At 43.5% G+C, this 11,688-nt stretch overlaps 1 protein-coding gene across 1 annotated transcript; it reads left to right on the top strand.

The window, feature by feature from the left end:
* The first annotated feature begins 1,284 nt into the window (after positions 1-1,284).
* On the top strand, positions 1,285-6,036 carry LOC111610268 (RING finger protein 214-like). Its single transcript, XM_023343206.1, has 6 exons — positions 1,285-1,608; positions 2,297-2,526; positions 2,595-2,728; positions 3,478-3,706; positions 4,406-4,615; positions 4,842-6,036. The coding sequence occupies exons 1-6, from the start codon at positions 1,488-1,490 to the stop codon at positions 5,565-5,567; spliced, it is 1,650 nt and encodes a 549-aa protein (XP_023198974.1). The 5' UTR covers positions 1,285-1,487; the 3' UTR covers positions 5,568-6,036.
* Positions 6,037-11,688: the final 5,652 nt, after the last annotated feature.

Here is an 11,688-nt window from a genome sequence, read left to right as displayed (position 1 = left end):
TTAGTTTCTTTTTAAATTATTACATCATATATTTCATCCAAAGAAAAGGGTTAACTGTTAATGAGCACTATTTACAACTATGATAATACGACGTTCTTTCCAGCTTTTTCTGTAAGGAAACTTTGCAAATGTGACCAAATTATTGCAGAATGAGAACATTGAATGTTCCCCAAATAAATGTTCAGTACTTTCTTCCTCACAGTGAGAAGAAGAGTGAAATCAGAATCAGCTTTCCTCACCATGTTGGTGAACACAAACAAGGAATATGACGTTCGTTCTGCTTTGTGCTCAGTGTAAAGATATTTAAAATATAAACATGTACAGATATAAAAAAATAACATTTTGTTCATCTTGTAAATATATGTATATATGTTGTGCTTTGTTGAAAGAGTGTGTGTCCAGGATGTGTGGGTTCCCAGTCCATGTTAAAGTTTAACCTCATCATTAATGTAACCCAAATGTTTCTGCAGAAGTTGTGGTTGGATGGTCAGATCATGAAGAAATGAATGGAGGAACGGACAGAAATGTCTGTATAGACAGGAAAAATTCACTGAGGAGGTCAGTGCCCTCCCTGATTCTCCATGTGGAATGAATCCGATTAGCTGCAAAAAGGAAAGTTTTCTGGAAGTTAACAATTTCTGGCTTTAAAAACTGTTTTATATTTAACCTCATCCCATAATTTTAGTTTTGTTTATTTGAAATTTAATAATTCCTTTAGCTATAACGGATAACAAACCGACCCTATCCAAGATGTGTTAAAAATGTTCTCTTGTTATCAAATTTATTAGGTGACAACTTTTTTATTACTTGTGAATTCATTAGATCAGGTGTGTCAAACTCCAGTCCTGGAGGGCCGCAGTCCTGCAACTTTTAGATGAGCCTCTGCTGCAGCACCTGAACAGAATAATTAGGTCATTAAGGCTCTGGAGAACCGATCTACACCAGGAGGAGGTCATTAAGGTTCTGGAGAACCGATCTACACCAGGAGGAGGTCATTAAGGTTCTGGAGAACCGATCTACACCAGGAGGAGGTCATTAAGGTTCTGGAGAACCGATCTACACCAGGAGGAGGTCATTAAGGTTCTGGAGAACCGATCTACACCAGGAGGAGGTCATTAAGTCATTTCATTCCAGCTTTTTGTACCTGTGGCGCATCTAAAAACTGCAGGACTGCGGCCCTTAAGGACTGGAGTTTGACTCCTGTGCATTAGATGTTATAGACGATCTTTGTTCCGTAACGTCCCAACGGTAACAGTATTTCCGCCGGACCTTTTTTAGGGAAGCACAAACATCCGTGTGGGCAACTAGCGGAAACTGTAAACTGCGTGTTGAAATAGTAAAATAAATCGGTTTTTGTTCTTAAAAAGCGTTTTTGTTAAACGAAGATAAATCCCACTGAGACATCCACCAGGCGGACGGACCGGTAGCTTGGCGTGTTGTCGTCAGCCGGAAGTCTTCGCGTTTGTTTTTGTAGTTCAGGTAGGAGCATGTATGCTAACTGGGAAATAGCTGCTCCCGGTGAGGAGGACGAGGAGCTGGGAACCCAGATCCAGGAGGAGGACCTGGACGTGGACTTAGACCTGGAGTTGGCTAAAATGACGGTTGAAGGTAAAATCTCGGTGTTCGTGTCAGAAGAATGTGTTTGTAGTTCGGTTCTGGTTCCGTTTTATATCTAGAGAAGAAGAAGAAACTTCCAAGAAAACAAAACTTTCAGACTGTTGTTGAATAGTCTCATTATGTCGACAAACTGAACGGAAACACTTTTGCTATGTAGAATTAAATAGTTTATTAAAACAACTTCATCACGTTTCTTCCTGATTCTATTAAAATAATTTTAATGTGTTAAAAAAGTAGCAGGATCTCTGTTTTTATTGATACAATAAAGTTTCACTCATCGGAATCTGTTTCCAAAGACATAAACATCCCCATAAACTGCAAATTTAATAAAACTTATATATCGTATATATTGTGAACATTTATTTCTGATAATATTTGTGATTATGGCACACAACTAAAGAAAACCTCAAATTTAGTTTATCAGATCAATAAATACGACATTCTTAATACAGATGCATGAATATTATTACTTACAAATTTATAACTGTAGCCTTGCAAGGTAATTGTGAAATAAATTACTTTATCTTCCATATGTATGGAAGATTTAGTGGAAGGAAGAAAAAGGCTGAACAATAAAGTCAGATTAAAGCTTTTTGTTTTTACTTTATCAGGAAATTAAACTCCTCCTGATTGTTTGATTGATTGATCGTCTCCTAATGAACCGCCCGTCTCCTCCCAGACCTGATCTTTAAGGTCCAGGCTGTGCAGACGGACAGCACCACGACGGACACCGGCGTCAACACGGAGCCCGACTGGGAGAGCCAGGTGGCTGCTGTGTTCCAGTTCGGCTCCCAGCTGAAGGAGCGCTACGAGCGTCTGCAGAGGGAGCAGGAGGAGGAGAAGGAGGCGCAAGAGAGGCATAAAGTTCAGCTGAAGAAGAGGAGGGAGGAAGGCATCCGGCAGCACCAGGTGACCCAGACTGACTTCGACTCGCCGCTGCTGCTGTTCCGCTGGGTTCTGACCGTCTGTTGTTCCAGGCTCTGCTGGAGAAGCTGGAGTCACTGCGGGTGAAGCTGCAGCTCAACAACTCCAAGGCCACCAGGAAAAACTTCGAGAGCAAGAAACGGGAGCTGCTGACGGAGAGGAACAGAGCGGAGGAGGAAAGGAACAGGTGAGGAGCCGCCTGAGGTTCCGGCTGCTTCCTCAAGGTTTCCTTCTGCAGGGGAAACTGTTTACAGACGGGATCCGGTCCGCAGCTGCTGCGGGAAGGTCTGCTGCTGCTGCTGCGGGAAGGTCTGCTGCTGCGGGAAGGTCTGCTGCGTTTCCGATGAACAACTCCGGCTCAAGTCTTAAATAAAAAAAGCACCGATCCACATTTTTCACTACCGATATCTGGGGTTTAATATCTGCTTATAGTGAAAACCAACTTAATTTACTTAAAATGTTTCTTTTTTTAAACGCAGACATAAATGTACTGATTTATACATTTATTTGATCAAATAAATATTTAAACCTTTTGGTCAAACATGAAAAAACAACTTGAGATGTTCAGTCAGGAGAAAACAGACAATATAAAATATATGATAAAGAACTGAAACTGACAGAAACAAAATGTTAATAATTAACAATTATTAACCTTTCAAATGATTCAGAAAGTGGAATTAGGCTTTTTAAATATAATGTAAAGTAAATAAACATAGAATTAGACTGAATAGATTGGGCTCATTTTCACTGATACCAATCTAGAATGTTTTTCACTATCAAGATCAATAAAGATATTAATATCAGATCGGTGCATCTCTAGTCTTTCCACAAATTTTCAAGTAGATATATGTCTGGCCTTGGACTAGGCCATTCTAACACTATGCTTTGATGTGAAGCTGCAGTTTGACCATGTGACCCGACTTGTTCCTCTGTCAGACTGGCGAAGGAGCTGGAGGAGAGCGACAAGAAGCTGTCTGCGCTGAGCGAGGAGCAGAGCGAGGAGCAGCAGCGCTGGGCGGAGGAGCTGGAGCAGCTGAGGAGGGAGATGGAGCGGGTGAAGAAGGAGGCGACCAAGGCCCAGCTGCAGGCCCTCAAGGACGAGATCACCGCCGTGGAGAAGCAGAGAGACGGCGCCATGTCCCGCATCGAGGCCTGGCTCAAAGAGGTTCGGACACAAGGCTTTTATTCCAGGAACCTTCTCTCCTCTAATTGGGGCCAGGCTGCAAGAATTATTATTTATTTTTGAAAATAATTCAGAATATTGGTAAACAAAGACCGACGGAGCGAAGAAAACCCTAATTCATCAAAATTGATTTAATGAATTAATCACTCAGTCCTGCTTTCTTTGCTTATCCTGCATATTTAATCTGCTCAAATTAAATGTGACAGATTTTGTCAAAAAGACTAAATCTGTCTTAAAGGGACAGTACATGCTAAAGTTTTCCAACAATACTGTAAAAAAAACAAAAAAATTATTACCAAGAATTCCTTGTTTAGTTTCTAGAGCAAATATTTTACTACAAAAATATAAAACAAAACTAGATGGCAAGTAACTTTTCAGTGAGATATAGGAGCTTATTTTAGTTCAATAATTCCTTAATATTCTCGTCCCACTGGCAGATTATTGCGAAATAATCTGCCAGTGGGACGAGAATGTTTTATCAATATTAAGGAATTATTGACTCAAAATAAACTGCTGTATCTCACTGAAAAGTTACTTTTAAGTTAGTTTAGTTGAAATAAGACAAATTTAAGATATTTGCACCAGAAACTAAAACATTCTTGGTGAGATTTTGTTTTTTTTCCATTCAGAAACATTCAGACTTCATAACTGTTGTTTTTTCACCCTGCGTGTCTCCTCTAGGTGGCGCAGTACCTGAACACCCTGCGGGTGGAGTTCCCTCAGCAGTACCACCACGACCGGGGCAAGTGGGAGAAGAAGGAGAGTCTGGTCCGGAAGAGCCAGGCGGAGCTGCAGAGCCGCTTCCAGGAGGTTCTGCAGCAGCTGCAGCAGGGCCGTGAGCTGGAGTCCCTCCCCAGGATCACCGTGCCGACGCTGCCGCACGTCCCCACGGTGAGACACTTACTGGTCCGGAAGGGAGAGGAAATGTTGTAGCTCATTTAAACCGTCTGGAATTTCCCACAGAATTTTTCCTGTAACTCCAATAAAACATGAAACTGTTTGATCCGTCTATAACTTCTGGCGCCCCCTGGTGGCCCCCCGGTGGGGCGCCCAGTGGCCTCCTGGGGGCGCCGTCTCAGCTCCTCTCTGACTAACGCAGCACTTCCTGTCTCCTCAGGCCGACCTCAGGTTCAGACGGGTGATGCAGGCGGTGACGCAGCCGCCCCCCGCCATGCCGCCGCCCCCCCAGCACCAGCTCTACCAGCCCCCCCTCCCACACTATTACCCCCCTCGCCACAGACACCCCCACCCGCGCCACCCCATCCACCGCGGCGCCTATCACCCTCCTCCTTACGTGTACTACCCCCACCCCCCTTCACACCACCAGGCTCCGCCCTCTTTCCACACCCGCCCCCCGCCGAGGGTGACGCCCCCTCTCAGCCTGTCCCCGTCCCCGCCGGTCCAGCCCGTGGGTCCGTCCCCGCCCCCGGCCGGCGCCGCACCCTCGGCCCCGGCAGAGAAGCTGGAGAAGGTTCTGGAGAAGCTGGGGGCCCGGTTCCCGCAGTGCGGCAAGCCGCAGCTGATGTCGCTGCTGCAGCAGGTGAAGAGTTCCCGCGGGACGCTGGCCGGGATGTCGGTGGAGGACCTGATGGAGCAGGTCGGCTTCAAGCTGAGCCAGAGCGAGCGCTCGGCACCGGGGCCCATCGGCCGGCCCGCCCCGGGGCCCATCCAGAGGCCCTCGACCCCCGCCGGGCCCCGCAAGCTCTGCCTCATGTGCCAGAACCACGTGGACCCGGAGAACCGGCACCCGCTCAGCTGCTCACACACCATCCACAGAGAATGCATCCAGATGTGGCTCCAGTCCAGCAAGAACAACTCCTGTCCCTTCTGTCCAGGCCAGTAATGGACCGGACTGGACCGGACCGGACCGGACCACACCGGACTGCTACACGACCCAGATTGGACCGCTTTCCGGTTCTGTTTCCTTGAATCTTGATTTCATGTTTCATGTTTTGCGTCTCGGTTCTGGTTCTTCATTTGAACCCAGAAACCGTGAAAATCAGTGAAGTTATTGATATTATTAATTTGTTAATAAATTAAATCAACTTTAATAAGAATAAAATCCATTTCTGTTGATTTCTGATTGATTTTAGATCATTCAGATCAAACATTTGTTATTTTATGAGGTTTTGGACGGGAAGTGTTTTGTAAACTAGACTTTTTTAGCTCCTTATTAAATTATAATTTATTCCCTCATCAAAGACAAACCTGGAGTTTTCCCTTGATTCTGAGAAATGCTTTCATCTCCATGGCAACTGTTCAGTGGGAAAACACCTGGTGGATCAGCTGAGCTCATTATAGGAGCTGCTGGTAAAAACATTAAACCACATGTGTCAAACTCCAGTCCTCGAGGGCCGCTGTCCTGCAACTTTTAGATGTGCCTCTGCTGCACCACACCTGAATAGAATAATTAGGTCATTAAGGCTCTGGAGAACTGATCTACACAATAAGGAGGTAATTAAGCCATTTCATTCCAGTGTTTTGTACCTGTGGCACATCTAAAAGCTGTAGGACAGCGGCCCTCGAGGACTGGAGTTTGACACCTGTGCATTAAAGGGTTAATACAGAAGCCATGTTTGACTAGAATAGGAGCTTCTTAAAGAGACAGAGGCCTAATTTCAAAGTGTCAAATTTCTTTTAATTCATGTTTGATATTTAAATCATCTTTATAATAACTGAAGGTGACATCGCTGCTTGATAACGTGATAAAATTTCATGATCTCCCTCTAAAAATCCTGATTCGTGTTCAGAGGAAGAATCGCTGGTTTTATTGGAAGGTCAGTGTGAGGACTTGTTGGTATGCTGCCCCCTGCTGACCGCAACAGAAACAAACTCATCGAGTTTCATTAGGACCTAAATCATCTGTTTCCTCTTTAATTCATTTAAAACATCTTTATTTTGCTTCAGTTTCAGCTGAGCTTCCAGTTTTTGCTGTTAAAGATGGCCGCCGTGGGTTTAACACTCCTGCTCTGTGTGTGTGTGTGTGTGTGCGTGTGTGTGTGTGTGTGTTATGGATCGGCTCGGCTCCGGGGTGTTGCTGATGCTCTGCTGTGTCTCCTGTGGCAGCTCTAATGTCGGTGTGATTTACAGACCGCTGGACAAACAAGCATCATTACTGCAGCCTGTAAACGCGGCCCTGACTGACTGCTCCCAAAATGCGGAGTGGGGACCCTCAGGGGCCCTTACGAGGCTCCCGCCGGACCCCTCCGTGAAATGGGAGAGTTTTATTCGACTATTACTTCACTGAGGGGGAGAGCAGAGGGTTGGGTCTGTGCTGTGATCCAGGATGGAGTTAAAGGGAACGTCTGCCATAAAGCAAACCTGTAAAATCCAGAAACGCCTCCACTGATCGTCACTTTGGGTAATTGATTCCTCAGAGTCTCGTTTCCTCACAGAGAAAAACCTTCTCAGGAGGAACAGGAGTTATTTACTGCTGCATCCTTAAATCTGGGGTGAGAATCATTAAAAACTGATTTTCTCTTTAACTAAGCTACTGACCACTGACAGACCCAAAGGTGGGCTAAAGGGGCCAAAAGCCCCCTGCTGACATTTGATAAACCTGTAAAATATCTTTTAATTTATTTTTACTTCTTTCATTCCTTCTTCACATAGACCAGGGGTCTGGAGCCATTTTGCTTTTGAGCTAAATAAACAAAATTTAGAGTAAATGTCACATGACCTTTCACACACAAAAATACTTATTTTTGTAGATCTAAAATTTTACTTCTATTATTAAGTTTTAAATAGAGAAAAGACAAAACTTTTAAATGAGCATGGATACATTTTCTTCTAAGGTCCTGATATTTGTGGAAAATATCAACAAGTTAATTTTTTCCAACCTGATAAGAAAAACAGAATCACAAATATATTCCAAGCAAATTTTAGTGCCATTCTACTTTGAAAGTTTCAAAATTTATCTATGCTACTTTATTATTAAAAATCTTTAGTTCACAATGTTAGACAAAGTCATCAAGACCCGGCGTGGAACAGCCAGAGAGCCACTTGTGGCCTGGGAGCCTCAGGTTGCAAACCCCTGAGAGAACCCAATGTATGAAGTAAATGTTAATGTTAACATCTTCTTACAGTTCATAAACGTATTTAAACTTCTAAAAATGGAGAGAAATCATTTCTGATGTTTTCCTGCAGCAGATTCTTCTATCAATAAACCATTTCCCGGTTTGTCCAGATGTTTCTCCAGATGTTTCTCCAGATGTTCCAGGAGGTGAAGAAATGCAGCTCGTTAAAGATCTGGGCTAAAAACATCCAGACTTTCAGGAAAGTGCAGAGAAATCGATGTTGTGTTTGAGAGGAACTTTGTGTGACATTCAGCAGAACATCTGCAACGATCGGAGTCTGTAGAGGAATATAATTATGTTACATTATGTTGCTTGGTTGGTTCACACTAAGATATACTTTAACCTAAACTAAATGGACTGGGTCAAATGGACTGGGTCAAATGGACTGGGTCAAATGGACTGGGTCAAATGGACTGGGTCAATCTGACCTAGAAGTCAGGAAGGAGTTCAGATTTGGAGAGATGTGGAACAACAATCACTAAAGAGAGGAAAGATGTCAGTTTTAAGCTTTTGTGCAAGAAAGTTCTGGCTCCGGACCTTTCTCCTGTTCGCCTGCAAAAGAACCGGGCCGGAGCCCAAGACTTGGGGAAGAACCTCTGTTGGTCAGATAAGGAACAAACAACTTGACTAATTGTTCTGCTGATGGAGCAGATTTGATTCTAGGAGGTCAAACAATAATTCTAGGGTACAAACTAAATACAGCGACAGGAGGGTTAAAACAAACCGCTTTACGGCAGCGTGTTCCGATCCGGGCAGTTCAGGGTTAAAACAAACCGCTTTACGGCAGCGTGTTCCGATCCGGGCAGTTCAGGGTTAAAACAAACCGCTTTACGGCAGCGTGTTCCGATCCGGGCAGTTCAGGGTTAAAACAAACCGCTTTACGGCAGCGTGTTCCGATCCGGGCAGTTCAGGGTTAAAACAAACCGCTTTACGGCAGCGTGTTCCGATCCGGGCAGTTCAGGAGAAAAACGCGTCAACAAGGATCCGCTGCTGGTTTAAGACCAAGTCAACTCCATGGACTGGGCGGATAAATGCCAAACTGCTGCTGCGGGGCTCTGAAGCACAATGCTGCCCCCTGCTGGCCCTGCAGCGGAACTACAGGAAATACAATTAAATCCAGAAAATGATTTGGACATTTTAGGAAGGTAACGATATTAGACTTGGATGCTTCATCAAATTCAATGACAAAAGCAAAGGAATAACAGAATAATAGAATAAGAAACATACATTAAATTTTAGTCTAACATATAATTAAATCATCTACTTAAATGTTTATGAGGGAGTATTGATAAGAAATAAATCAAAGTTCAGCAGCATAAAAAAGCCTAAAAAATGTGATTATATGATTATAATATATATGAAAAGTTGCTAAACTTGTACTAATTTCATTTACTCTTTCTCTGTGCAAATTGTTACATATTCAAAAACAACAAAATAAAAAAATATATTTCCTACAAGGTCACAATTCATGTCATTTTATGAATAAAGGCTGAAAATAATGTGAATTATTTCCATGATTTGAATTCTTCCAGGTTGGACCTTTAAGCAGAGGAAACGCAGCTGTTGGCCCGAAATGAAGCTGAGCTTTACATCCTGATTTAGTTCAGGTTCTGCTGAGGAGTTCAGGAAGAACCCAGCGGACCAGAACCAGCAGACGACAAGGCGACCCAAACCATCACTGACTGTGACGTAAACAACGTTTCCAGATGTTAGTTTTCACCTCGACAATCTCCCCAAATTCTGCAACCTGGGCATCTTTTTCTACCAAACTTTTTCTTTCCACTCAACTTTCCATTTATATGCTTGGACCTTCTTCAGCAATGCCTTTTGGTGACTTTTCCTCTTTGTATCGTTTTGTATCTTTTGGTGTCTTTGTTCTCTAGCAGGCCCAGATCATCATACTGACACCACCATGCCTGACTGTAGCTTCTTCTGAAATGGTTCATTTGGGTTTAGCTGATTGGAGGTTCGTTTTGTCTCATTAATCCACAAAATATTTTCAAGAAAATCTCAAAAATCATCAAGATGATTGAGTTCTAGTTATTTATTCACTTGTAAGTTTCACAATTTCAAGCTAAATATTTAACTTAGAAATTAAATATTTAGTTCGGAGACAAATATTTAACTTGCTAACTAAATGTTTAGCTAGCAGGCTAAATGTTTAGCCTGCTAGCTAAATAAGCAGTTTGGAGCTAAATATTTAGTTAGCAAGTTAAATATTTATCTCCGAACTAAATATTTAATTTGTAAGTTAAATATTTAGTTAGCAAGCTAACATTTAGCTTGCTAACTATACATTTAGTTTGAAGCTAAATATTTAGCCGTGATGACCGGTTTCTCTTTGGACTCATGGAACAGGAACAAAACGCTTCCTGCTGACATGACATTCAGTCCTGGGCAAAATGTAAATGTAGAGTTTGATCTGAATATTAACTGTGTGTGTGTCTGAAGGCCTCGCTGGAAGACGAATGGTGTTTATCAGTGCGGCTCTTTGATCAGGGCGTCGTCCAATTACCTTTTTCCTTAAAGGTTGGATTTATTAGCATCAGTCATCGCCGTAGTTACATCAATTAATGCCGTTGATGGGTCACCGCCCCCCCAGACCCCTCTGCCCCCCCATACCCCTCTGCCCCCCCCCACGCTCCATCCTTCAGAAACAGAAGAACCTCCTCTCTCTCTCTCTCTCTCCCTCTCGTTGGCATTAAAGGCCTGTCATATCCCAGCATGCCGCGGGGCCCCTGGCCACAGCCCAGCGGTGTCAATTAAATTTGATTGACTGAGTAAAAGAAGCACACAAATAAGCCGAAACAACAGACACAAAAATCTATACATGACCCCCCCACACGCCTCCGCCCCCCCGGCTGTCAAATCAGCGGCTCGTCTCTCCCAGTTTCATGGAGCCGGTGTGTGAGGCCCCCAGCAAACAGAGTGAACCAATTAGCGGCTGTGGAGCCTCGTCCAGAGGCCCCTGGGTATCGACTCAAACTGTTGTCCAATAAATGAGGCCTAATTTTTCAGCTTAACTCCCCCCGCCCCCCCGCTGCAGGACGGAGGAAAGAAAACAAACAGCTTGTGGTTTTTGTTTTGTGAGCTCCTTCAGCCTTCCTCACATCTCGACTTGTTGTTTTACTAATTGTCACACGGCGAGCTCGTGTTTCATATTTGCCGCCGTGATGGAGGGCGGCCATTAGAGCGGGCCCCATTAGGCTCCGTGTGGAAGCGGCGGCGCTGCGTGGGAACCATCAAAGACCAATTTGCCCTCCAAACACCATAAATCCTGACCGCCGGTAAGTGACTGTTTTTGATGCTGCTGAACAGCGCAGAAATAAATACACGCTCCGTTATGAATCGTCCATTAAACCAGCAGTGAGAACAATTCGCACAACACATCCGTCTCGATCAGGGTGGTGAAAAGTGGGGTCCTGGGGCCTGAGAGGGCCTCTGGAGGCCTGCAGGCGGACTCAGAGAAGGAAACAGATATTCTGCTGCCGGACATTCAGGAAAACACCGTGATGAGTTAACAACTGTCTGACCTTTGACCCTTATTACTGCTGTTTTAAATGGCAGTTTGAACTCATAATCAGGTTTGTAACATGATGCTGTTTGTAAAGTTAAAAATAAACAATCTGGGTTATTTAGCCTCTCAGACAAATAAGTCATATTTCTTTTACCATTTTATTTATTCTTGTTAGTTTCAAAATAGTTCTTTTGTTTTTAGCAAGCTAAACCTTTAGTTAGCAGGCTAAATATTTAGCTTGAAAACTAAATATTAAGCTTGTTAAATAAACATCTATTTATTTTCCAAACTAAATATTAAGATTTCTAACTAAATATTTAATTAGCAACCTAATGAAGTTAGGCATACTTTCTACAAAAAGAAGAAATGGT

The sequence above is a fragment of the Xiphophorus maculatus genome, chromosome 12, assembly GCF_002775205.1.
Source record: "Xiphophorus maculatus strain JP 163 A chromosome 12, X_maculatus-5.0-male, whole genome shotgun sequence".
Taxonomy (NCBI): Eukaryota; Metazoa; Chordata; class Actinopteri; order Cyprinodontiformes; family Poeciliidae; genus Xiphophorus; species Xiphophorus maculatus.
Note: the sequence above shows the minus strand (reverse complement) of the source record. Positions and strands in the feature narration are given on the sequence as shown.